Here is a 26,023-nt window from a genome sequence, read left to right as displayed (position 1 = left end):
TTCACATCATGACAGAAACAGAAGCAAAAGAAAATGATTTACTATAGGAAACTTCACTAAAGTTTCAAAGTAAATCAAACATATTTAGAGTGACGATCTGAACGATATCATCTGTTTTAATAATGTTGCTTCCTCCCTGCTAAAACAAGATCAGCACAGGACATGTCTTGTTTTGGTTATTTGGGCTGATTGCAGGTGTTGGCACCACTCACCATATGCTGAGAGGCACACGTTACCAAATTCTTGCAAGCTACACAGGAAGTGGATTGGATTGTGAAAGACCAGGGGAGGGGGCAGGTTTGATCATTTGCATGCTTATTGAGTTCAATGGGATTTTCTCCTATGCAATCTGTGATGTTCCTGTAAGTTAGCATCTGTAAATATGGTAAGTGCGGGTCTATTGGGTGATGTATGGTAATTGACTGAGAGAGAAAGGAGGAGTACATGGGTGAGAAGCTGAAGTGTGCTGGATGATGATTGGCTGAGTGGCTGGCTGGCTGAAGGTATAAATGGAGGTTTGTGAGTGAAGAGGGGGTCGGTTGGAAGGTGGGAGAGAGTCGGTTAGAGAGTCGGTTGGAGAGAGGTTGTTGAGTTGGTTGGCAGAGTTCTGAGGGAAGTGTGGATTGGATTTGACTGATATTTAAAGAGGATATATATGAACAGAAACATAAAGAGTAACCATATATGAAACCATAGGCTTGTGAAACATTCCTAAAGTAATCTTACTATTTCCTGTTATTAGTAAATAAATACTTCTTTGGTTTACCAAAGGCCTGATCCTTGGCTGGGGAATATACAGACCAGAAGGGAGGGCAAGGTAATTACCAAGGCTGAACAGAAACAGTATCTAATGGTGGCAGCGGTGAAGGGAGAAATAGTAACAAGTCAAGTATCCAGAGCAACCCAGAGTTGTATGCTTTATATATAAAGATACCAGGGGGTTGGGAACAGCATAAGCACGCAGTCACAAAAGTAACAGAGAGAGACTCAGGCAAAGTCTCTGGGAGTATTGGTTACAGGACGTGACTGGTGGTGCTGCCTAGCAGTGGGATCTAGTGAGATCTGTGCTAGAGCGGAGTGAGAAACCATATAAAGGACAGTCCGGACTGGTGGTGTCCCTGGTGGTGCCTAGTGAAAGGCAGTAGCCACAAGCAGGTGGGAACCTGACAGGGAGAACCAGGGAAGGTCATCACATGTGGTGGCTGTAGCGGTGGGATATGAACAACAGAGAATACGAACAAAAGAGGATACGAACAAAAGGAGAGTCCGGATACGAACAAAAGTCCCTAAACAGTGGTGTGACCATAAAGGAATAACAAATGAAGATTACTTATGAGTGTGTGGCAAAGAGTGTGTGGCAAAGAGTGAGTGAGCTCCGAGAAACATGGCTGAGTTCATGAAGATGAAGAGAGAGGAGCTGGTGGAAAAATGTATAATGTTCCAGTTACCTCATGAGGATAAAGGGGTGGATGAATTGAGAGTGGCATTAATAAGATATACGACAATCCAAACCAAAGAACCTGCAAGAGAGGAGACCCCAGAAGGGTGCTCAAGTAATCCTGCCTATATAGAGTATTTAAGAGAGAAGTTAAGATGGGAACGTGAGGTAAAAGATAAGGACAGAGAGATTGCAATGGTAAAAATGAAAATGGAGGTGGAGGAGAAGGAAAAGCAACGTGTGTTGGAAACTGAAAGGTTGAGAATGGAGGCTGAAAGATTAAAATTGGATAGAGAGAAATTTCACTCTGAGGAGACAAGGAAAGAGAGAGATGGAGCACAAATAAAAATTACTCCAAAGGACTTTGCTATCTATGAGCCTGGTCAAGATCCTCAAATTTATCTCACAACGTTTGAAAAGGCAGCTCAGATGTGGGGGCTACCTGAAGATAAATACATGCAGTATTTATCAAATCTGATTAAAGGGGAATTGGCTGAAGTGTATCAGTACTTCCCCTCAGACAGGCCAGTAACATATGCTGAATTCAAAGAAGCAGTGTTTAAAAGATTCAGACTGGGGCCTGATTATTTTAGAAAGCTTTTCAGAAACTGCCAGATACAGACAATGAGGTCTTTCGTGGAGCTGGGGGCAAAACTGATGGACATATTTGGGAAATGGCTGACAAGTGCAAAGGCTCAGTCTGTGGAAGAGGTGAAAAAACTCATGATATTGGATCAGTTGTACCATCAATTGCAGCCCGAAATTAGGTTGCTGGTGAAAGATCGTGCCCCTAAATCTGTAACAGAAGCAGCGGAGCTAGCAGATCATTTTGCCTCAAACAGATCTGGGTGGATGGCAAAACCACTAAGAGATTTTAAAGCTAGACCAAATAACAGTGGCAGAAAAGATGTGGCACCACAGAGAGTAAACCCTCAAATAAAATCAGAAGGGCACAGGACACCTCAGTTTGGGTCTGTGTTCCCTAAAACAGAGGAGAAAATCTGTTACCAATGTGGGAAGCCAGGCCATCTGCGTTTTCAATGTGAGAGTGTAAACCCCCTCAGTAATCCTGTTCAAGGAAGGACAGTAAAGAGTGAACTGAGAGAGGGAGAACCGAAAAAGATACAGTTTTGTCAAATAAGCTGGTCAAAGGTCCAAGATTTGGACTCAAGCTTGAGAGAAGATGTGTGCAAGGGGCAAAATATTGGGCTTTGCTAGATACTGGGGCTGCTCAGACCTTACTGAGGCCAGATTGAATAAAATCTGAAGACATTTTACCTCAGGAAAAGCTGGTCATCCAAGGGGTAAGAGGCGAACCAGAAAGCATTCCCATGGCCCTAATAAAACTAAAATGGAGGGGAAAGGAGCAGACGTACAGAGTGGGTATCAATGCTCAGCAAGAAGAACCTGTGATTCTGGGCAGAGATATTATGGGGGCAGGAGGAAACATTTATGTGGTGACTAGACAACAACCTGGCAAAGCAGCAGAAGCCATTTTGTCAGAGGCTAAAGAAAACAGGGTGGAACCTGTGATTGGGCCTGACATTGCCATAACAACTGTTAGTATGCCTAGAATGAATGAAACAGTGTTACAAATGGGGTCTGACACAGAGACACAAGAGTTCAGGGAGGAGCTGAAACGTGATAGCAGTTTGAATGTAATGAAGGGAAAAGCCGTCCAAAGCAGAATTCCCTTTACAGAAACTCTGAGGGATCAAACTGTGTGGGAGAATGGTGTGTTGTACAGGCTGAGGTTGCCTAATGAATGGGAGAACCACTGTGGAAATGTGGGGAAAAGTGGAGGGAAATCAAAAGCTCTACTAAGATTTCCTATTCCATTGGTGTGCTATGTTGTGAAAGAAACCTCACCCATTTGGTACTTTTATGGGGGGAAGGACTTTGGAAGTGCACAACCTACATCTTTGGTTAAAAACTATATTAGTCTTCAGAGTTTTTCTTCTCATACATCCAAGAGGCATGGGTGTAATACATCCTGTGGGGAAAGAGGAAGGAACCCAGATTTCTTGATGGAAATACAATTAAGCAGGGTGAGATTCAAGGCTGAAGTGTATCCATCTGGCGAATCAGAATGTGAGGTCAACTTGTTAAAGCAACCAGTTTCTTGTCAAGTGGTTGTGGTTCAAGATCTTGAGAACAGAGATCGTTTGGATACATCTCAGATAAATAAATTTCTATACCTTTACGGTAGTAAAGAAATGTTTAGAAAGGCACATTCTAATATGTTGACAGTCAAAGCATTGCAGGTGTGTCCTGAGTCGGGCAGATCACAAGAGTGTTGTTTACGAGTGTCATTAGTGCCACTTCGTTTCGATATTGATCTGGATACCCTGGGGTTCTTGAAGGATTTCTTCACTAGTCTGTCTACAGAAGTAAAAATCCTAATGACTCTAGATCATGGGGTTAAAAAGCTTCATGGTGCAGACATAACATGTACCTTACCCAAGCATCCCAGTAGTTTAAAGGAGCCAAGCCCGATTATTTCTTTCTCATTACACAAATGAGTGAGTCAGAATGAAAGAGTGCTTGAGGAAATCAGGAAACAAGGGAGAGCATTTTTAGGTATGGCTGGTTTTTACAGAAAGTTTATAAAGGGGTTTGGTGAGATAGCAACCCCACTGCATGAGTTAACGCAGAAAAAGTGTGCTGAGTGTGTGAGATGGGATGAACGGTGCCAAAAGGCTTTCGACCAACTGAAGCAAGCGCTGTGTCAGGGTCCGATATTGATAGCTCCGGACTTTGAACAACCGTTTATAGTGGCAACAGATGCATCTGATTTGGCTCTTAGAGTTGTGCTGATGCAAGAGTGAGAGGGCATCAAGCACCCCATTGCCTACTTAAGTCGCAAACTGTCGTCAAGGGAAAGAAACTACTCTTCGGTCCAGAAGGAGTGCCTAGCAGTCGTGTGGGGCCTGGGAAAGCTGAGACCCTACATCTAGGGAAGGAAGTGCACGGTCTAGTGAGATCTGTGCTAGAGCGGAGTGAGAAACCATATAAAGGACAGTCCGGACTGGTGATGTCCCTGGTGGTGCCTAGTGAAAGGCAGTAGCCACAAGCAGGTGGGAACCTGACAGGGAGAACCAGGGAAGGTCCTCACACAATCATGCTTGAAAATGAAATTGACTGCCTTCAAGTCAATTCCAACTTAGGGCAACCCTATGAATATGGTTTTCATGGTAAGCAGTATTCAGATTTACCATTGCCTTCCTCTGAGGCTGGGAGACAGTGACTGGCCCAAGGCCACCCAGTGAGCGTTATGGCTTTTTGGGGATTCAAACCCTGGTCTCGCAGGTTGTAGTCCTAGGATAGGTAAAACTGGCCTTGGGGAGGCAGAGGGTGGAGGCAGAGGGGAGGGGGAGGGGGAGGAAGAGGAAGGAGGTGATTGGAAGGGGAAAAAGGGGGAAGGGAGGGGGAGGGAAGGGGCAAGAAGGAGGGGAGAGGAGGGAGGAGGATGGGAGGGCAGGTTTGACCATTTGCATGCTTTTTGAGTTCAGTGCGATTTACTCCTGTGCAATCATGCTTAGGATAGGTGAAACTGACCTGGGGGAGGGGCAGGGAGGAGGGAAGAGGGAGGGGAGGGGATTGCGTGAGTGGGCACTGGGCAGAGGGGAATCTCTTTTCCTTTCCAAAGGAAAACATTGTGAAAAGTATCATTCTTTTTCAGGGTTTCCCCCACCTTTTTATTCCACAGCAGGCACATATAGTCTCCCACCCAAATTTAAACCAAAGCTGTCCCTGCCTACATCCACATCAGACCTTTATTTCACTTTAGACAGTCATGGCTTCCCCCAAAGAATCCTGGGAAGTGTAGTTAGTGAAGGGTACTGAGAGCTGCTAGGAGATGCCCTGTTCCCCTCACAGAGTTTCAATCAGAGCACCTGACTGTTCAACCACTCTGGTCACTGGAGCTCTGTCAGTGGAATAGAAGTTTCCTCTCATCCTCCTTCACAAACTACACTTCCCATGATTCTTTGGGGGAAGCTATGACTGTCTCAAGTGGAATCAAAGTCTGGTGTGGGTGTGGCCCCAATTAGGCAAGCACAGCAGCTGTGAGTCCGGCTTTTAGAACACTAACATTCGGTTCTTACTAAGCATGCCCAGCCTTACCACTGAGCTCAATGCTAAAGTTCTTAAATTATTTAAAAATCAGCCAGGCATTTTTTAAACTTTAAACTGCAGAAGGTGAAGGTCAGAGTATGGGGCAAGGTCAGTAATAGGATTACAGGTACACTGTGAACACGGCTGATTTTTAATTAATTTCAACAAATTATGAGAACTCTGACAGAAAAAAGTCCAACCATGGTCTCTTTTCTCTCACTCTCTTTTTACACTTTGAACGCTCGATTCTCTCTGACTATTTTGTGCATCGTTATAAAAATTTAGAAGTTTATTAAGCAAGTGTTTCTGAGATCGAGGCGTTTAGTTTTGTAAGGTTGTGTTCTGAAATGAGCTTATGGGAAGCATCAGAATGGCATGGGGAGTATTTTCAATTTAACATTGCGGAATGCAAAAGATCCATGCTGACAATAGTGTACAGCCACTCTTGTGGCTGTATAATTAAACAGATCTTAAACTTTTAAAATTAAGAGTTTAAAAGGCCTGGGAATATAAAAAGGCCATAAGAGCATAAGAAGAGCCTGGCTGCTGGATCAGACCAAAGGAGGCCCATCCAGTGCAGCATCCTGGCCCCTCACAGTGACAAACCAGATTTGTGTGAGAAACCCACAGGCAGGACTGGGGTGTAACAACAGCTCTCCCAACTTGAAATTCCCAGCAATGGGCATGTTGTTTCTGACAGGAAGGGAGAATATAGCCATTGTGGCTATGAGTCATTGATAGCCTTATCGTCCCCCATGAATTTGTCTATAGGAATATAAGATCAGCCCTGCTGCTGGATTAGATGAAAGGGTGCTCATCTGGTGCAGCGTCTTGTTCTCACAGATGCCCCCATGGGAAGCCTGCAGGTAAGACCAGAGTGCAACAACACTCTCCCCGCCTGTGATTCCCAGCAACTGGTTGCAGCAGCACACGGCTTTCCCCCGCCTGGCACTGAAAATACTACCGCATGAGAGTCAAGGAAGTCTCTCTGGAGATAACATTCTCAGCTGCAATTTGGGACAGGGGAGAAATTTGATTCAGTTCACATTTAAAGTTGACTCTCATATGTGCACTTTCTGAAACACAGGAGAACCAGAATGCAGCCATCCTTCCAAATTCACACTTATCTAAACTTTGCACTTCTCCAACCAACCACTGTTTACAAAAATGCACATATTAGAGGAAAGGGCGCATAAAAATGCATCTCATAGTGAAAATAATATATAAAAATGCATTATATTAGCAGAAATTGCTTCCAAACATATGTACTAGCTATACTAGTCGGGCAGTATAAAAATCTAATAATAAATAAATAAATAAAATAAAAACTGGATACCAATAAGTATTAGGAGAAATCTGCTCTAAAATGCAGGTGAATTTTCATGAGGATTTTTTTTACAAAAAATGTAAATTGCTGTGGAAATGTGGAAAACTGAATTTAAGATTGGAAAAATGAGAAACTGAGAGGATCAAAATTGGGAGATCCTTCCATCCCTAGCTATGATAAAGTGTGCATATCGCATATCAGTGAAAACAACATACAACAATGCATTATATTAGGGTAAATTTCTCTGCACAAACATGCATACCAACATGCATGTATTAGGAGCAGGGATGGGGGAGAGATTCAATTTATTTTGCATTTAAAGCTGCATTTATTGAATTCACACTTTCTGAACAATACAAGAACCAAAACTCAGCCATCCTTCGAAATTCACACTTATTTGAATTTTGCAATACGTTTCTCCAGCCAAACAATGTTTACAAAATTAATATATCAGGGGAAAGTATAAACAAAATTAATACATTAATTGAAAATATACAAAATGCATTATATTAGGATATGTTGCCTGCAAAAATGTGTGCATTAGTCAAAACTGCACACATTAGGAGAAATTTGCACTAAAATACTGAAGAACTTTCATAAGGATTTTTTCCCCAAAAATTGCAAATTGCTGCAGAAATGTGGAGAACTGACTTTACAATTAGAAAAATGACAATCTGAGAGAAGGGAAACGGCCAGGTCCTTCCAGCCCTAATTAGGAGAAAGGTGCACTAAACTAAGGATGAATTTTCATGAGGACTTTTTTTAAGAAATAAAATGCAAACTGATGTGGAAGTCTAGTGGAGAACTAAATTTAAGATTGGAAAACTGAGAAAGTGAAAGGACCTGAAAGTGGCGGATTTGCTCACCTTGGGTGGGGATGCAAAAGGCCACGGTCTTAGATGGCTTTTGAGCAGGATTAGAAAAATTCATGCAGAATAACTGAACACAGAAGAGGACAAACCTCCTTCAGCCCCCTGCCCTACCCTGCTGATACAAGACAAGTATGTGAAGAAGCAGAAGATTCAGAACAATGGGCACATCCCCAGGAATTTTCCAGGGTGTGGGAGGCAAAGGTGTAACATGGAAAAGGGGAAGCAGGGAAGTTTCTCCCCCCCCCCCCAAATGAAAAAGAATAGCACTTGGACATTTTGCCTCATATCTCCTGTTCTACAAAAGCTAGAGATTTATTATTTTCTACTTTTTAAAAAAGAAAGCTGGGAATCTCAGGATTATGGTTCATCTGGGGTGGGGCGAGTGCCCTCTTCTTTCCTCTTGAGGATGCTCATGTTTGGAACAGAGACAGAGGAGGCTTAAGTGAAGGTGGATCCCATCGTGAGGTACAGGGAGCCTCTCTCCGGAAATCTGGTGCTGGGCAGTGAGTCAGCTGCATGCCAAGAGTGTTTCACTGCTTGCCTCCCCCTATCCTCTACTAGTGTGTTTGTGAAGAAACCAAATATTACAAAATGGCAGAAGGGTCCACTGATCTCTCCTTTAAAGGAGATCAAAACCCAGTCCGTGTGACCCATGGAACTTCTCACTCCTTGGGAAACTGACAGCACACAGACTTTTTTCTAGACCAATCTGAAATAAAACTCAACACCCACCCCTCTTTCTCTCCTATCTGTCTGTCTGTTTTCATAAAGGATGAAATGAGGGACTGTGGGAAGCAGGCTGCCTAGTGAGTACCAGAGACCAAGAGAATCCAGCACCTCCTTTCATACACCATTTTTGTGGTGAACACCATAAGGAAGAGGGCTGATGCTGTGCTTCAGTCTCTCACTTTTGCCTTCATTGCTTCTGAGAGGAAGCATAGACCTTCCTCTGGCTTTCCAGAACATTCTTCAAGGCTCCCTTCACCTCCTTGTTGCGGAGGCTGTAGATGAGGGGGTTCAGCATGGGGGTGAGGATGCAATACACTGTGGAGACCAAGATGTCGATCTCCAAGAAGTAGCCAGCACTTGGGCGGTTGTAGTTCAATAGTCCATTTCCAAAGTAAATGATGACCACTATCACGTGAGAGGTGCAGGTGGAAAAGGCTTTGCGCCGGCCAGTGTTGGAGCGAATCTGCAAGATGGAGGACAGGATGTAGACATATGAGATGACAACAAGCAGGAACGGGCTCATACCCGCAAAGAAGGTGGCTACGTGCATCACTATTTCACTGACACGTTTGTCACCGCAGGCAATTTTCAGCAGTGGTGGGAGGTCACAGAAGATGTGGTGCATCTGGACAGCACCACAGAAGGATAACTTGGAGGCCAAGGCTGTGTGAACGGCTGCGTCTAGGAAGCCCCAGACCCAGATGACGGCGGCTAGGTGCACACACACCTGTGAGCTCATGAGGCAGGAGTAGCGCAAGGGCTGGCAAATGGCAGCATAGAGGTCGTAAGCCATGACGGCCAAGAGCCAGCACTCTGAACCTGAGAAAGCCATCAGAAAGAACATCTGGGCCAGGCACTGGTTGTAGGAGATGGTGTGCTGATGTCGAAGGAGATTTCCCAGGATCTTGGGGACGGTGACAGAGGAGTAGCAAACATCCAAGCAGGACAAATGGCTGAGGAAAAAATACATGGGGCTGTGAAGGCGGGAATCCAGCAGGATCAGGATGACTATGATGATGTTCCCCAACATGGTGAACAAGTAGATCACTAAGAACACCACAAAGAGATAGGTCTGGCCATCTGTGATCCCAGAGAAACCCAGAAAAACAAACTCTGCCACTTGTGTCTGATTGCCAAGAGCCATGGGGATGGCAGAGATTATCTGCAGAGAAAGAAGGATCACATTTGAGGGAAGAGCTGTTGGATAGAAAAGGGGGACATCGGAAGCTGACTCATCCCATTGATCCATCTAGTTCAATATTGTCTACAATGATTGGCTGTTGCTCTCCACAGTTTCGGAGGCAGGGAATCTCTCCCAGCCCTACCCAGAGATGCCATTGGGACTGAACATGAGACCTTCTGCATGCAACGCAGATGCTCCACTACTGAGTTACAGTCGTTCCCCAAAACGCGTGTCCACTCTGCCTGCAGAGGAGAGAGGCAGAAGCAGTGGCTTCAAGCCATAGAGAAGAATGTACACTCCCTTCCTCCTACCCTACTTTTATTATTTCTCACACTGTCAAAAGTTAAAAGGCAAAGTCCTTGGAGAGCTCGGAGTGTGTGGGGATTCTTTTGCTTTCATTACTCTGTAAATGCCATGGACAACTTGCAATCTCTGCAGGGAACTGGAATGTGTTTCACGTTATGTGGTGGAACTTGATTGTATAGGCTAACAGTGCAAACCTTTCCTAACAGCAGTCTGCAATATCCTTAGAAATTTGGGGTATATGAATAGAACGCAATATATCCTGGACACCAGGCCACTATCGTTGCTCTCCAAATTTTGAATCAACCTTTCTCCAAAAATTAATGGTATGGTCCCCTGTTCCATTATGTCAGGTTTATGTATAAATGTCAAAGATGTATCACTGAACACTAAAGTCAGCATCATTCAGACCCTGGTATTCCCGATCTCTATGTATGGATGTGAAAGTTGGACAGTGAAAAAAGCGGATAAGAGAAGAATCAACGCATTTGAAACATGGTGTTGGAGGAGAGCTTTGCGCATACCATGGACTGCAAAAAAGACAAATAATTGGGTGTTAGAACAAATTAAACCAGAACTATCACTAGAAGCTAAAATGATGAAACTGAGGTTATCATACTTTGGACACATAATGAGAAGACAGGACTCACTATAAAAGACCATAATGCTGGGAAAAACAGAAGGGAGTAGAAAAAGAGGAAGGCCAAACAAGAGATGGATTGATTCCATCAGGGAAGCCACAGAGCTGAACTTACAAGATCTGAACAGGGTGGTTCATGACCGATACTCTTGGAGGTCACTGATTCATAGGGAAGCCATAAGTCATGGTCGACTTGGAGGCACACAACAACAACATCACTAGAAGCAAAAATGATGAAACTGAGGTCATCATACTTTGGACACATCATGAGAAGACATGATTCACTAGAAAAGACCATAATGTTGGGAAAAACAGAAGGGAGTTGAAAAAGAGGAAGACCAAACAAGAGATGGATTGACTCCATAAAGGAAGCCACAGACCTGAACTTACAAGATCTGAACAGAGTGGTCCATGACAGATTTATTTTTATATATTATTTGATTTATTGAATTTTTATACCGCCCCACTAGCATAGCTCTCTGGGCGGTGTACAACAATTACAATAAATACAATAGAATCACACAGAACAATACAAAAAATATAAATGCAAGTCCACAATCTAAAACCAATTAAAACATGTTTAAGAAAAGCTAAAATGCCTGATAAAATAGGAAGGTTTTGACTTGGCGCCGAAAGGATAGCAATGTCGGCACCAAGCGCACTTCTTCGAGAAGACTATTCCACAGTTCGGGGACCACCACTGAGAAGGCCCTAGTTCTTGTTACCATCCTCCGAGCCTCTCTATGAGTCGGAACTCAGAGGAGGGCCTTCGATGTTGAGCGTAGTGTACGGGCAGGTTCATATCGGGAGAGGCGTTCCGAAAGGTATTGTGGTCCTGCGCCGTATAAGGCTTTATAGGTTAAAACCAACACTTTGAATCTGGCCCGGAAGCATATAGGTAGCCAGTGCAAGCGGGCCAGAACAGGTGTTATGTGTTCAGACCGCCTGGTCCTCGTTATTAGTCTGGCCGCCGCATTTTGCACCAGCTGTAGCTTACGAACCATCTTCAAAGGCAGACCTACGTAGAGCGTATTGCAGTAGTCCAATTGAGAGGTTACCAGAGCATGAACAACTGAGGTGAGATCTTCTCTGTCCAGATAGGGACATAGCTGGGCCACCAACCGAAGTTGGTAGAATGCATTCCGTGCCACCGAGGCTACTTGAGCCTCGAGTGACAGAGAAGGATCTAAGAGTATTCCCAGACTACGAACCTGCTCTTTCAGGGGGAGTGTAACCCCATCGAGAACAGGATGAGTATCCACCATCTGATCAGAGAGACCACCCACCATCAGCATCTCAGTCTTGTATGGATTGAGTCTCAGTTTATTAGCTCTCATCCAGTCCATTATCGCAGCCAGGCAACGGTTCAGCACATTGACAGCCTCACCTGAAGAAGATGAAAAGGAGAAGTAGAGCTGCGTGTCATCAGCATACTGGTGACAACACACTCCAAAACTCTTGATGACCGCACCAAGCGGATTCATGTAGATGTTAAAAAGCATGGGGGACAGAACTGACCCCTGTGGGACTCCATACTGGAGGACCCACGGCATCGAGCAATGTTCCCCAAGCACTACCTTCTGGAGACGACCCGTCAAGTAGGAGCGGAACCACTGCAGAGCAGTACCTCCAACACCCAACTCCACAAGCCTCTCCAGAAGGATACCATGGTCGATGGTATCAAAAGCCGCAGAGAGATCAAGGAGAATCAGCAGAGTTACACTCCCTCTGTCTCTCTCCCGACATAGGTCATCATACAGGGCGACCAAGGCTGTCTCAGTGCCAAAACCGGGCCTAAAACCCGATTGAAATGAATCTAGATAATCGGTTTCATCCAATAGCGCCTGGAGCTGGCTAGCAACCACTCGTTCCAAGATCTTGCCCAGGAATGCTCTTGGAGGTCACCGATTCATAGGGTCGACATAAGTCGTAGTCGACTTGGAGGCACATAACAACAACAATGTATAAAAGTACTGAGTTCATACCAAACTAACCAGGATACCACTTTTTCCCGTAACTTGTCTCAAAATGTTCCTTGATAAATGACAAAGACCATTATAAAACTCTTTTAATCTATACATATCTAATTCTAAACATATTGAATCATCTACCGGCCTTGCAGTACTATAGAAATTCAGATGATTACAAATCAGAATTAATGAAGACCTTCTGGGTAAAAAAAATCTTCTTCCATCTCTTTCAAACTTCAAAAATCTGAGTCATTATGAGATTAATATTTTTACTACATTTCCTAACCTCCTTTTTAATGTATGGAATTCCTGTACAATCATCATGCTCCAATAGACATGCTTCTGTCTGCACCCATTTTCTCACTGTTTTATAATCCATAAAGGAGAGAAGGTGATGAATTTGAAAGCCTCATAAAAATCAGATTTAGGTTGGATGTCCCTCAGCCTCTTTCTTTCATCCTTCTGTATCTGTACTATTAATAGTCCTGGGGCGCTCTGAGTTATATATGAATATCTCTAATTTACTCTGCCAATGTTTTACACATCTTCATGGAACCACAATCAGTAACACAAATAAGTAAATTTAGGGAAAAATCATCATTTTTACTATCACCATTCTGCTAGATAAAGACAACTTCAATTTAGACCAACCTGAACTTTTTTTACATATCGGGGTGTATTTAATGACTCAAGAAAGATTTCTTAATGATTTCTAACCACCTACACTCCCAGATATCTAAAGTTAGACCCAGCCAATTGTACTCCCATACTGTGAGAAACATACAATTGAGTTGGGGGAACATATTTAAACATAACAGGTCTGAATTTTAAAAATTGACCATTACATCTGAGACCTCTCCAAACTGCTGAAGCTCTAACCTGAGATGGATAAATGCTTCCACCAGATTGGCAAATTCCATGCTAGCGATAATTAGGAAAGGTATTGAAAATAAAACAGCTGATATCATAATGCCGTTGTATAAATCTATGGTGCGGCCGCATTTGGAATACTGTGTACAGTTCTGGTTGCCTCATCTCAAAAAGGATATTATAGAGTTGGAAAAGGTTCAGAAGAGGGCAACCAGAATTGTCAAGGGGATGGAGCGACTCCCTTATGAGGAAAGGTTGCAGCATTTGGGGCTTTTTAGTTTAGAGAAAAGGCGGGTCAGAGGAGACATGATAGAAGTGTATGAAATTATGCATGGCATTGAGAAAGTGGATAGAAAAGTTCTTCTCCCTCTCTCACAATAATAGAACTCGTGGACATTGAAAGAAGCTGAATGTTGGAAGATTCAGGACAGACAAAAGGAAGTACTTCTTTACTCAGCGCATAGTTAAACTATGGAATTTGCTCCCACAAGATGCAGTAATGGCCACCAGCTCGGATGGCTTTAAAAGAAGATTAGACCAATTCATGGAGGACAGGGCTATCAATGGCTACTAGCCGTGATGGCTGTGCTGTGCCACCCTAGTCAGAGGCAGCATGCTTCTGAAAACCAGTTGCCGGAAGCCTCAGGAGGGGAGAGTGTTCTTGCACTCGGGTCCTGCTTGCGGGCTTCCCCCAGGCACCTGGTTGGCCACTGTGAGAACAGGATGCTGGACTAGATGGGCCACTGGCCTGATGCAGCAGGCTCTTCTTATGTTCTTATGTTCTTATGACACCATTAGCAATAAATAATTGGTGTATATTTATTTATTTATTAAAGTTATTAGTTGCCCATCTGGCTGGTTATCCAGCCAGTCTGGGCAAAGTCAAAATAAAACATCCAATACATTAAAACATTTAAAATCTTGAACCAAAGTAATAAAACCTAACACACCACAAAAGCCTGCCTGAAAAGCCAGGTCTGCAAGGCCCAGCGGAAGCTCATTATAGAGGGGGCATGACGGAGATCATTTGGAAGGGAGTTCCATAGGGTGGGGGCCACAATTGAAAAAGCCCTCTCCCTAGTCCTCACCAGTTTGGCTGTTTTAACTGGTGGGATGGAGAGAAGGTCTTTTGAGGCTGATCTTGTTGGGCGGCATTGCTGATAATGCTGGAGGTGCTCCTTCAGATAGACTGGGCTGAAACTGTGTAGGGATTTAAAGGTTAAAACCAACACCTTGAATTGGGCCTGGCAAGCAACTGGTAACCAGTGCAACTCCTTCAGCACTGGAGTGATGTGATCTCGCCAGCAGTTGCCTTTAATCAGGTGCGCCACCGCATTCTGTACCAGTTGCAGCTTCTGGACTGTTTTCAAGGGTAGCCCCACGTAGAGCACATTACAGTAGTCTAGGCGAGAGGAGACCAGGGCATGTACTACCAATGGGAGCAGATGATTGGAAAGGTAAGGGTGCAGCTTCCATATCAGATAGAGTTGATACAGCGCCGTCCGGCTCACAGCCGAGACCTGAGCTTCCATGGACAACTGGGAGTTGAGAATGACCCCCAGGCTGCGGACCTGGTCTTTCAGGGGCAATTGTACCCCATTGAGCACCAGGTCCAAATCCCCCAGCCTTCCCTTGTCTCCCACGAACAGTACCTCGGTTTTGTCAGGGTTCAGCTTCAGCTTATTCCTTCCCATCCAGCCACTCACTGACTCCAGGCACTTGGACAGGGTTTCTACAGCTAACCTCAGTGAAGATTTAAATGAGAGATAGAGCTGCGTGTCATCCACATATTGGTGACATTACAGCCCAAATCTCCTGATGATAGCCCCCAGTGGCTTTATATAGATGTTGAACAGCATCGGGGAGAGGATGGAGCCCTGTGGCACCCCACAAGTGAGAGGCCAAGAGTCTGAAACCTCAGCCCCCAATGCCACTGTCTGGTGCCTACCAGAGAGGAAGGAACGGAACCACTGCAATACAGTGCCCCCCATGCCTAAGCTCTTCAGGCAGTCCAGAAGGATACCGTGGTCAACGGTATCAAAAGCCTCTGAGAAGATGGACTGAGAAGATGTTGCACCTGTGCAACTTTTACGCCCTTAATTTCCACATTTTTCCTCAATTTATATGCCAAGAATTGAATCACCGGTTTAAACAAAAGAGGTGAAATTGGGCAACCCTGTTTGGTTCTCACACTCAGGCTAAATTGCCTAGTCTCTGTTCCATTAAATAATATCTTTGCTGTGGATTGTGAATATCTTGCTTTTAAAGCCACAATAAATTTAGGTCCAAATTGATAACCTTCAGGTGAATTTAATAAAAATTGCCAATTCACTGTATCAAATGCTTTATATATATCTAAAGCCAGAACACAACATAGGAAACGGACCTTTAGTGTGGCAGCACCTACCCTGTGGAATTCCCTCCCCTTAAATATTAGACAGGCACCATCTCTGTTATCTTTTTGGCACCTACTGAAGACCTTCCTCTTTCAACAAGCCTTTTAAGGAGAGACCTTATCCCAGTCTGTGGCTGTGTCAAAATTGCTTTTTAAGATGTCCTTAAAGCTTTTTTTTTTTTTTTACAAAAGTTGTTTTTAAAGTTGTTTTAATATACTTTAAGTCTGTTTTCATGATGTTTTAGAGTGTTTTACTCTTTTTGTTTGCCGTCCCGGGCTCCTACTGGGAGGAAGGGCAGGATATATATATATAAATACATACATACATTTCCTGTGTGTTAATGAAAACTCTCTCCCCTTTAATGTAGCATCTGTTTCAGGGAAAGTTAAGGTGCAGCTTAACTTCCCGGCCCACAGCCTGCTACTTTGACAGCATGCTTAGACTTCTACCCTGAACAGAGCAAATCTGCCGCAGGGGTCACATCTGGGGTGTCAAGCTTAATTGTGTCCCATTTGATTGAGGGGAATTATTAATATGAGTATTAGCTCTGAATCCCCCATTGTCTCTGGGTCTCTCTGTCATGGGCTTGTATGCCTGACACACACAACACTTTACAGCATGCTGGGGAAGGAAACAAAATCAGTGTGGTGTAGTGGTTAGAGTGTTGGACTGGAACTGAAGAAACATTGATTCAACTCATAGAATCACAGAATAGTAGAGTTGAAAGAGGCCTATAAGGCCATCAAGTCCAACCCCCTGCTCAATGCAGGAGTCCAAATCAAAGCATTCCCGACAGGTGCCTGTCCAGCTGCCTCTTGGATGCCTCCAATGTCGGAGAGCCCACTACCTCTCTAGGCAATTGGTTCCATTGTCGTATGGCTCTAACAGTTAGGAAGTTTCTCCTGATGTCCAGTTGAAATCTGGCTTCCTGCAACTTGAGCCCATTATTCCGTGTCCTGCACTCTGTGATGATTGAGAAGAGATCCCGGCCCTCCTCTGTGTGACCAACTCTCCACTCAGCCATGAAACTGACCTAGGGCCAGTCACTATCTCTCAGCCTAACCTGCTGTAACATGTTGGCTGGGACTAATGTACACTGCCCTGAGTTCCTTGGAGGAAATGCAAGATGTGAATGTAATAATTATTTCAGCTTCAGTCACTTTCGGAGGACTATACGCAAGGGGGGGTGAGCCACAGGACTTGGCCACTCACCAGTCTGCTGTGCTTTAGAAAGCCCTAATGGCCATGCCAACCACCAACATAAAACAATGTTGTGAGTTTGCTTGGCTTATTACTGTGAATGGGTTTCTCCACAGTGATTTGGCAGAAGAAGCATGGAGCCCAACCTGATGCAAGTTTACTCAGAACAAAGTGCCAGTGTTTTCAAATGGGGCTCACTCACAAGAAAGTGGGCTTGGGGTTGGTTGCTCCCTTAATGTTCCTTTTGTGGATATGGATGTTTTCTCAATGGAAACTCAGACCAGTTCTCTCCCCAGGGTGGGAGGCTGTGCGTGTAAGACAGAATGGGAGAAAAAGTGAGAGGCTGTGAGAGCGAGCGAGCTGGGTGTTTCTAATTGGAATTAACTGGAAGTGGGAGGGGCATCAAGATGCTCTCTGGGGATGTGTGGCCTGTCAAAGGAGAGTTTGTTTGCGTCCGCTTATGTTCTGCTTCTATTTTTGTAAACAAAGCAAATGTTTCAGATACCAGTGCCACTTCATGAGAGCTCCTGCCCTTTATTAATTTTGTCTCTGTATTCTGAATCCCACTTTTCCAGAACATTTTGTGATGGCTTAAACTGGGCACTTTTCTCTGATTGAGAGAACTACACATAGCCGATCAGAATAACCCTGTTACATTCTGCATTGTTTTAGACAAACAGCCCTAAAATGAAAAACGGTGCCATCTTAGAAAGAAAAGAAACTAACAAAGGTTTAGGTCCAAACATTTGTTAGGACAGGAAATATGACACAGACGTGTCCCACAGCCCCATCTAGGTGAGCACAAACCACAGGGAAGCTAAAATCAAGAGCATCACAAGGTTCTGTAAGCACCATTGACAGAGAGCTCTGCAAAAGACGTGGCATACCTCAGGCCTCACCTCTCATGACAAGAGCCCCAGATAGCTTGGGGGGAAGTATAGAAGTTCAAAGCTCAGGTCTTGAGCTCCCAGCAGGCCAAGAACCTCAACTAGAGCAAGAGCAGAGCTTGGAAAAGTTACTTTTTTGAACTAGAAGTCCCATCAGCCCAATCCAGTGGCCATGCTGGCTGGGGCTGATGGGAGTTGTAGTTTAAAAAAGTAACTTTCCCAAGCTCTGAAAAGAGGGGTATCTGGCGTGTTGAGCATGCAGCCTCTGGACTCAGCAACACGGGCCAGGGGAGTGAACTAGACAGCAAACAGCAATACACCAGCCCAGGGTGCTGCTCCCCAGATGTTGTTGGAGTGCAGCGCCCATCATCTCTGTCCATTGCCCATACCGGCTGAATCTGGTGGGAGTCTGGAGGGCATGATGTGGCCATAAGATCCCTTACAAAAAGCAAGCAGGGGATTTGGCTCCCTGAGCTGCCACACCCAGCCCTGCTCTGCTCTTCTGACCTTGCCCCACCTGCCCACGACCCCATCTTGGGAAGATCAGGTCTGAAAATGTGGAACCTCCAGCCCTCAGGAAGCTCCATGTTGGTCGGAGACAGGAGTGAGAAACCGGGAGTCTGAGAGCTGAATGTGGCCCTCCAAGCTTCTCTGTCTGGCCCTCAAACTCTCTCCATGCATATTCCCTCTCCCCAGGTCACATCTATCACTGGATCTGCTTTGCAACCTACTGTTTTTTTGGGGGGAGGGGGCTTGGCTGGAATATGACCTTGAACTTCGACTATGCCTCTTGCCTGTCTGGATGGAGGATGTGTGTGTGTGTGTAGAAACCAGCCTATTCTACAAAGGTAACATTCACAGGAGTTGCTCCACCCACGTTTGCCTCTGATCCTACCCGCCACTGGCATGTGGCCCTCAGAAGGTTACCCAGCAGGGAATGTGGCCCTCAGGCTGAGAAAAGGATCCCAGTTTGGTCTATGACCGTAAATAAAAATCAAATCAAATCAAGAAAAGGATCCCTACTCCTGCTCGCAGAAGAGGGTGGGTGTCAGAATCTCTGCCTAATGACAGTAGGGATGGTGCGTTGGTGAGGCAGCCCCATGACGCTGATGGCCTTCCCTGGGACAGAGCACCTGCTCTGCTTGCAGAAGGTCCCAAATTCAATCCCTGGCAGCATCTCCAGTTCAAAGGGTCAGGCAAGAGGGAAGTGTCTCCCCAGCTCTCTGCCTGAGACCCTGGAGAGCTGCACCCAGCCAGAGGGGCCAGTTCTGGCCCAGGTGGAATGCTGGTCTGGCTCAGGAGAAGTCCCCATGAGAGTTTGTCAGCACTCTATTGTGCATTTCCCCAACGTACACATTTTTGCATGCACTTTTGCCTGAAATATACATCAGTATAAGCAATTTCCTCTAACATGCGGCATTTTTGCATTTATTTTTATGTATTTTTATGCACACTTTCCCCTAATATACACATTTTTCGTACACACTTTTGGGTGGGAGAGCTACATTGCAAAATTCAGAGAAGTGCAAATTTCAGTGGCCAGCAGAGGTTTGATTTGTGTATTGTTTCAGGAAGTATGAATTTATCCAGTTATGAATTTATTCATTTTATGTGAATCTATCCCAAAGGAAGGAAATTTCTCCACCATCGCTAGACCTCAGTGCACTAACCTGGAGGCCCCACCATAGGGAATCCAGTGGGGGTGAGCTCCTGGCGCCATCACAATGTTCAGGTCTGGGTTGTCCATCTCCTTCAGCCCAGGTGGGCCTCTCTCTCTCTCCCCCCTCCCCGGCTTCTTCCACACCAGCCTTTCCCTGGGTCTGCCCTCTCCAGCTTCACTGGAAGAGACATCCAAGTGGCTTGAAAAGGGCTGGTCTCGTGGCCTCTGGAGGCTGGCCCATGCCTCATGGGCCCACAAATGAGCCCAGTGGTCCCCCTGCATTGCATCAGCCTAGCATTGCTGTTGCAGGAAAGGCGTAGTTATGCCCAGGAGAGCCCCGAGGGGTACTTTCATTGCAGCTACAGCTCACAGGTAATAAGGAGGGATGAGGAGCCCAGGGGAAAATAAAACAAGCCTCCCCTTGGGGGGGGGATTTCTGGAACTAGAGCCCAGTAAAGCAAGCGCAGTGGGATTCACTCATGTTGCACAGCTCAACCGCTGGGTATTCAACTATTCTACCCCTCCTTGCATTTTACAAAGATGTACAAAGGGAATGTAGAATGTTACTATAGACATTGTAAAACAGCCTGACAAAAATAATAATGAATAAAAAGAGCAATAAAAACACAACAGCAGCAACCTGAACAGGTAAAAACAAGAGGGGCAATAAAGCACAAACATGATTAAAAGCCTGAGCAGCTCAGACTGTTATAACCAGATACCTAAAAGACTTCTCAGTAGAGCGATTCTGGAGACGGGGTTCCACAGCTGGGGGCCACCACTGAGAAGGTCCAATTTCAGCTTGCCACTTGTCTGACCTCTGCAGGGAGGGGCACCCAGAGAAGGACCTCCAAAGATGATCTCAGCAAATGATGACGTTCATATAGGAGGCAGGTTGGTGGGCCCTTCTTCTGCTAATCCCCACCCAGCCTCTGCAAAATGAAACTCAGCCATTTGGGGGCACTTGATTTTTCTGATCAACTTTGTTTTAGGGCTAACAAAGCATTTTATTGTGTGAATGCTTCTGGTTCATAAGAACATAAGAACATAAGAAGAGCCTGCTGGATCAGGCCAGTGGCCCATCTAGTCCAGCATCCTGTTCTCACAGTGGCCAACCAGGTGGTTCACTTTACATGATCTTATTTCCTGGCAATTAACATAAATTTTATTCAGATTTATAGCTCAACATTCCTCATGTGCTTCATGGGGAGTTTTGCTTCTCCCCAAAAGGGGCAGTGCGCCCATTCACACATCTGCAATTGCATTTTGTATAAACCTTGGTCTTCAGGAAAATATTTATTTATTTACTTATTTAACAAACTTTATGTATCACTTGATTGTAAAAAAACCCCTCTAAGTGGTTTACAAGAAATATTAAAATTAACAATAAAAACAGTTTAAAGCAAGTTATTAAAAACATTTAAAAGACAACTAAAATAGCAGTGTTACAAAAGGAGCCAGGCCTGAATGGAGGCCAGACTTGTCTCTTTCTAGCGGATATTGAGTCTCTGCCTGTATAATATCGAACCTTTTGAGGACAAGCTGTAGTGGGGTATCCTGTTGTCGACTCTTCCCTAGCCTCTTGTTCCTGGCCTTGGAACCTGCTCCTCCCATCCCGGGGGCTCTAAAGAGGTCTGTTTAGGGCACAACAACACTCGTGACTTTCGCTTCGTTCGTTTCCCGGCCTTTTCCCTCGCAGGAGGAAGGAACCGCGGTACTAGAACTCCACTTTTGCTTCGAGGTAATTACCACTGTGGATACGTCTCGTCTCAGTCACACCCACACACTCAGCACTCCCCTCCAAGGTTCGATTTATCCTCACCTGTCTTCTGGTGTTCTGCCTGATCCGCTTGCGCTGGCAATCAGAAGATTCTGGTCTCGATTTGCTGGAGGTCTGCTGACGATACTCTGCCGCCTCGGCCGGCCTGGCGCAGGCCTGGATGCAGGCCAAACAACTTCGGCCTGGAGCGCTCTCATCCAACTGTCTGCGGCCCCGTACGAGACAGCAGAGGTCGTCTGAGAAGGAAACTCCTGGCTGGCTCGCCAGTTTTGTTACAAAAGGAGCCAGGCCTGAATGGAGGCCAGACTGATAGGAACTCTATATTCCTTGAGACACCAATAAGGAATAGAGACGAGACCAGAGTACTGCAAATATTTGCCTTTATTTAAACCTTTGCAAAGGGAGGGCCACTCTCAAGTGGCTCTCCCGAATTGCTGACAGTCATCATATTTATAGGCTATAGATACGTCACATACATAACTTTAGAAATGCATAGCTAATCAAGAATACATCATTGTTTAATTTCTCAGCATCTGTCTATTCTGGTCCACTTCTCTGTTCTCCTTCCAAACTTCCTCTATCTTTGACCTTTGGTTCGATAAGCTGGGGACAACATTTTTAATTGTTAAAGAAGCCGATAAGCGGAAAACTCCCATACTTTTCATAAGGGAGGCAAGCATATGTTTCACTTAGCATTGTTTGATTTCATTTCAATACAATATTTTAATTTTAACTCATTACAACAGCAGTAAACCAAAAAGAGATTAAAACACATCATCTCCGTATCAGGATAGGTATGCCTAAACAGAAATGTTTTAAGCAGGCACTGAAACGAATACAGCGAAGGCACCTGCCTGATGTCATTAGGCAAGGAGTTCCAAAGAGTAGGTGCTGCCACCCTGAAAGAACAATTTCTAACAAGTGCAGAACATGTATTATGTGGCAACTGCAACAGTGCCAGATCCGCAGATCGAAGCAGTTGGGGCTCAACCCTGACACATGAGGAAAATCTGATACGAATTTTGCTGCTGCTTCAGTATCTCTGCAACTAAGTGTCTCAGAGTGCATGTCACACAATTTTTAAACAACTGTAAAATGGGTGACCAGCTTGCTGGGGGGGGAGGCAACTTGGGAGGAAGGAGAGAGCAGAACCTAGTGGGAAGAGTGGCCAGAACCAATGGAGGCGCTGTATGCCGCACACCTTCCTTATGAAAGGCCAGAAAGATGTGCTGTGGTAGACTAATCCACGGTTCGTTAGGAGTAGGACGTCGGCGCTTGATTTGGAGCAAGCATGTGTCATTTGTGACCCAAAGGTGCAGGGGGGCGGTGGAGCTGAACACATTCTGCAGCCCTGGGTGATTGGGGGGGGGGGCAAAACATCCCTCACCTCTGTTATGCATGCACAACACACATCCCCAAACTGTGTATGGATCAGGAGGCAGAGATATGTTGACAATACAGCACCAGCGCTAGGGGTGCAAAAGTTTCCCAATGAACGTGTGGCCTTAGGAGCCAGTCCTTTGGATGCAGAGGCAGAGAATCCTGAAGCCAGAAAAGTCCCACATCTTCAAATGGTCTTGAAAAACAAAAGTATCGGTACCTTCCTGAGATTTAGCTGGGAGTTCAGGGGAGGGGAAGAATATAAAGAAGATGGATCCCTTTCTGAAGTGGCACCATCAAGATAAAAGGCCCCCACTTGCTCCCAAATGACCCCGGTTGTCTGTTGTGACCTGCAGTCAAAGAAGTTCAGTGGTTCCATGTGGTCAACTCAACCCCCTTAAACCCACTGATGACGCACCTTGTCATTTGCATGAACAGTCCTAACAATATCTACTGAGAAGTCAGTCCTGTTGAGTTCTAGTAGGGTTTAGTCGTTTAGTAAGTGTGTGTAGAATTGAAGCCTTCAGGGGCATCCAGCTTTACTCCCGAATGCTCCCATCTAACATCTCCACAACATTAGGCTCCCTTCCCCCTACAATGGCTTTCTGGTGACTGGCCTGCCCGCGGGCACTTAAACCTTCTTGCCAGAAGCAAGTAGGCTGGATTAAATGTTCCTTACCCAAGCTCTCTAAGCAGGTGAGAAGGAGTGATACCGTCACTGGACCTAGAAACACCCTAATTTAGCTAAGATTTCTATCTTAATTTCCTATCAGATAATTTTTTTGGTTTGAGTGGTATGCTCCAAGCAACGTGGTTGATGCTTAATGTATCATGCTTAATGACATCACTAGGGCAGCCCCCTATGACATCACTAGGGCCTGCCCCCATGACATCACTAGGGCCTGCCCCTGAAATCTCAGGGCTTGGGATGCTTCTGACCTGGCAACCCAACCCAGCACTGTCTGAATTGCAGCCTCCCAGTTCATAGACCTTCAGTTTGTGTATCAGTTAATTTACTCCCGCTAAATTGTTGGTTTTTTAAATGTCTCTGTGGCTGATTATTTTTCTGGCTCCATTTTTCATTCATGTTTATTATTTTTATTGTATGTTCAAAATAGTTCTGTAGCAAATCTGGCAAATCCGGTTTCTCTCTGTTTCTTACATTTTGAACCTTATTTATTTATTTATATTTATTTATTCAGCTTATATCCTGCCCGACTAGCAAACAGCTCTCTGGGCGGCAAACATAGCAACATATACAATAATAAAATTACAAAGTCAGTATAACAAATATAAAAGTACACCATCTAAAATAGAAATTACAGCATTTACATAAATAACTTAAATTAAAATGCCTCAGAGAAGAGAAAGGATAATAGTGTCGGCGCCAGGCGTACCTCCTCGGGGAGACTATTCCACAATTCGGGGGCCACCACTGAGAAGGCCCTAGATCTTGTTACTACCCTCCGGGCCTCCCTATGGGTCAGGACCTGGAGGAGGGCCTTCGTAGTAGACCGTAGTGTACGAGCCAGTTCGTAATGGGAGAGGCGTTCCTGCAGGTATCGTGGTCCCGCGCCGTATAAGGCTTTATAGGTTAAAACCAACACTTTGAATCTGGCCCGGTAGCATATTGGAAGCCAGTGCAAGCGAGCCAGAACAGGTGTTATATGCTCAGACCGCTTAGTTCTTGTTAGCAGTCTGGCCGCCGCATTTTGCACTAGCTGTAGCTTCCGAACCGTCTTCAAAGGTAGCCCTATGTAGAGCGCGTTGCAGTAGTCCAAACGTGAGGTTACCAGAGCATGAACCACTGATGTAAGGTCCTCCTTACTCAGATAGGGACATAGCTGGGCTACCAACCGAAGTTGGTAGAACGCATTCCGTGCCACCGAGGCTACATGAGCCTCAAGTGACAGGGAAGAGTCTAAAATGACTCCCAAACTACGAACCTGATCCTTTAGGGGGAGTGTAACCCCGTCCAGGACAGGGTATGTAACCACCATCTGACCAGAGAAACCATCCACCAGCAGCATCTCAGTCTTATCAGGATTGAGTTTCAGTTTGTTAGTTCTCATCCAGTCCATTGTCGCGTCCAGACAACGGTTCAGCACATCTCGATATATAAACTGGTTAAACAGTCCCAGCCCCAGTCCAGAGAGTCCCACTGTTACTCTCTCCATTTGTGAGAACTGCTTATGTGTCCATTCATTCTGCTTCCTGTTTTATAATTGGTTACTGATCCATGGGAGGACATGTCCTCTCCTCCTATCAGTGTCCCGTTTATTCAGGAGCCTTTGATGAGGGGCTTCATCAAAGGATTTTTGGCAGCTCAATTATAAAGAATCTTATATAGAAGTAAGCTATTTTGAACCTGAAGGGTTTACTTACGAGTAGATATGTATAGGATTGGGGCTGAAGATAGGGATGGAAAGATCTGTCGATTTCGGTTCTCACAGTTTCTCATTTTCCCGCTCTTAAATCTGCTTCTGCACAGTTCTGCAGCAATTTGTGATTTTTTTTTAAAAAAAATCCTCATGAAAATTTTCTAGTATTTCAGTACAAATTTCTCCTAATAAACACATTTTTGTATGCAGTTATGACTAATGTACACATTTTTGTAAGCAATGTTTCCTAATATAAGACATGTTTGTATGTTACTTTCACTAATATATTCATTTTTATGCATACTTATCTTCTAACAGATGCATTTTTGTCCACATTGCTTGGTTAGAGAACTGCACTGCAAAATTCAGATAAGTGCGGATTTCAAAGGATGGCTGTGTTTCAGTTCTCATATTGCTTCAGAAAGTGTGGGTTTGACTTTAAAGCTTTAAAGGCGAACTGAATCACATTTGACCCCCATCCTAGCTGCAAATAATCCTTTTTTAAAAAAAAAACCCTTGAGTTTTATATTACAGCTTGAGTGGCTTTGCTCAGTTGCCGAGGGCTTTCTAACTCAGAGATGGGGAACCTGCGGTCCTCCAGATGTTGCTGGACTCAAGCTCCCATCAACCACAAGCAGCATAGCTAATGGCCAGAGATGATGGGAGCTATACTCCAGCAACATCTGGAGGACCGCAGGTTCCCCATCCTATCTTTCATCCTTGGGCAACCCACTGCCCTTCAGATGTTTTTGGAGTCCAGTTGCCATCAGCCCACAAGTTTGGGAAACAGAGAGTATTAAATTAGATGCACCAATAGTGTGGCTCATGATTTCAAGACAACCTTATACCATTGGTCCATCTGGATTAATACTGCCTGCACAGACCAGCAGC

General features: G+C 44.9%; 1 protein-coding gene across 1 annotated transcript; it reads right to left on the bottom strand.

Annotated features, from left to right (window-relative positions):
- Nucleotides 1-8,669: 8,669 nt before the first annotated feature.
- On the bottom strand, nt 8,670-9,626 carry LOC133390841 (olfactory receptor 5V1-like). Its single transcript, XM_061640260.1, has one exon. The coding sequence runs from the start codon at nt 9,624-9,626 to the stop codon at nt 8,670-8,672; it is 957 nt and encodes a 318-aa protein (XP_061496244.1).
- Between the last annotated feature and the right edge of the window lie 16,397 nt (nt 9,627-26,023).

This window comes from Rhineura floridana, chromosome 8 (assembly GCF_030035675.1).
Source record: "Rhineura floridana isolate rRhiFlo1 chromosome 8, rRhiFlo1.hap2, whole genome shotgun sequence".
NCBI lineage: Eukaryota > Metazoa > Chordata > Lepidosauria > Squamata > Rhineuridae > Rhineura > Rhineura floridana.
The sequence above is the reverse complement of the archived record's forward strand: the minus strand, read 5'-3'. Positions and strand labels throughout refer to the sequence as shown.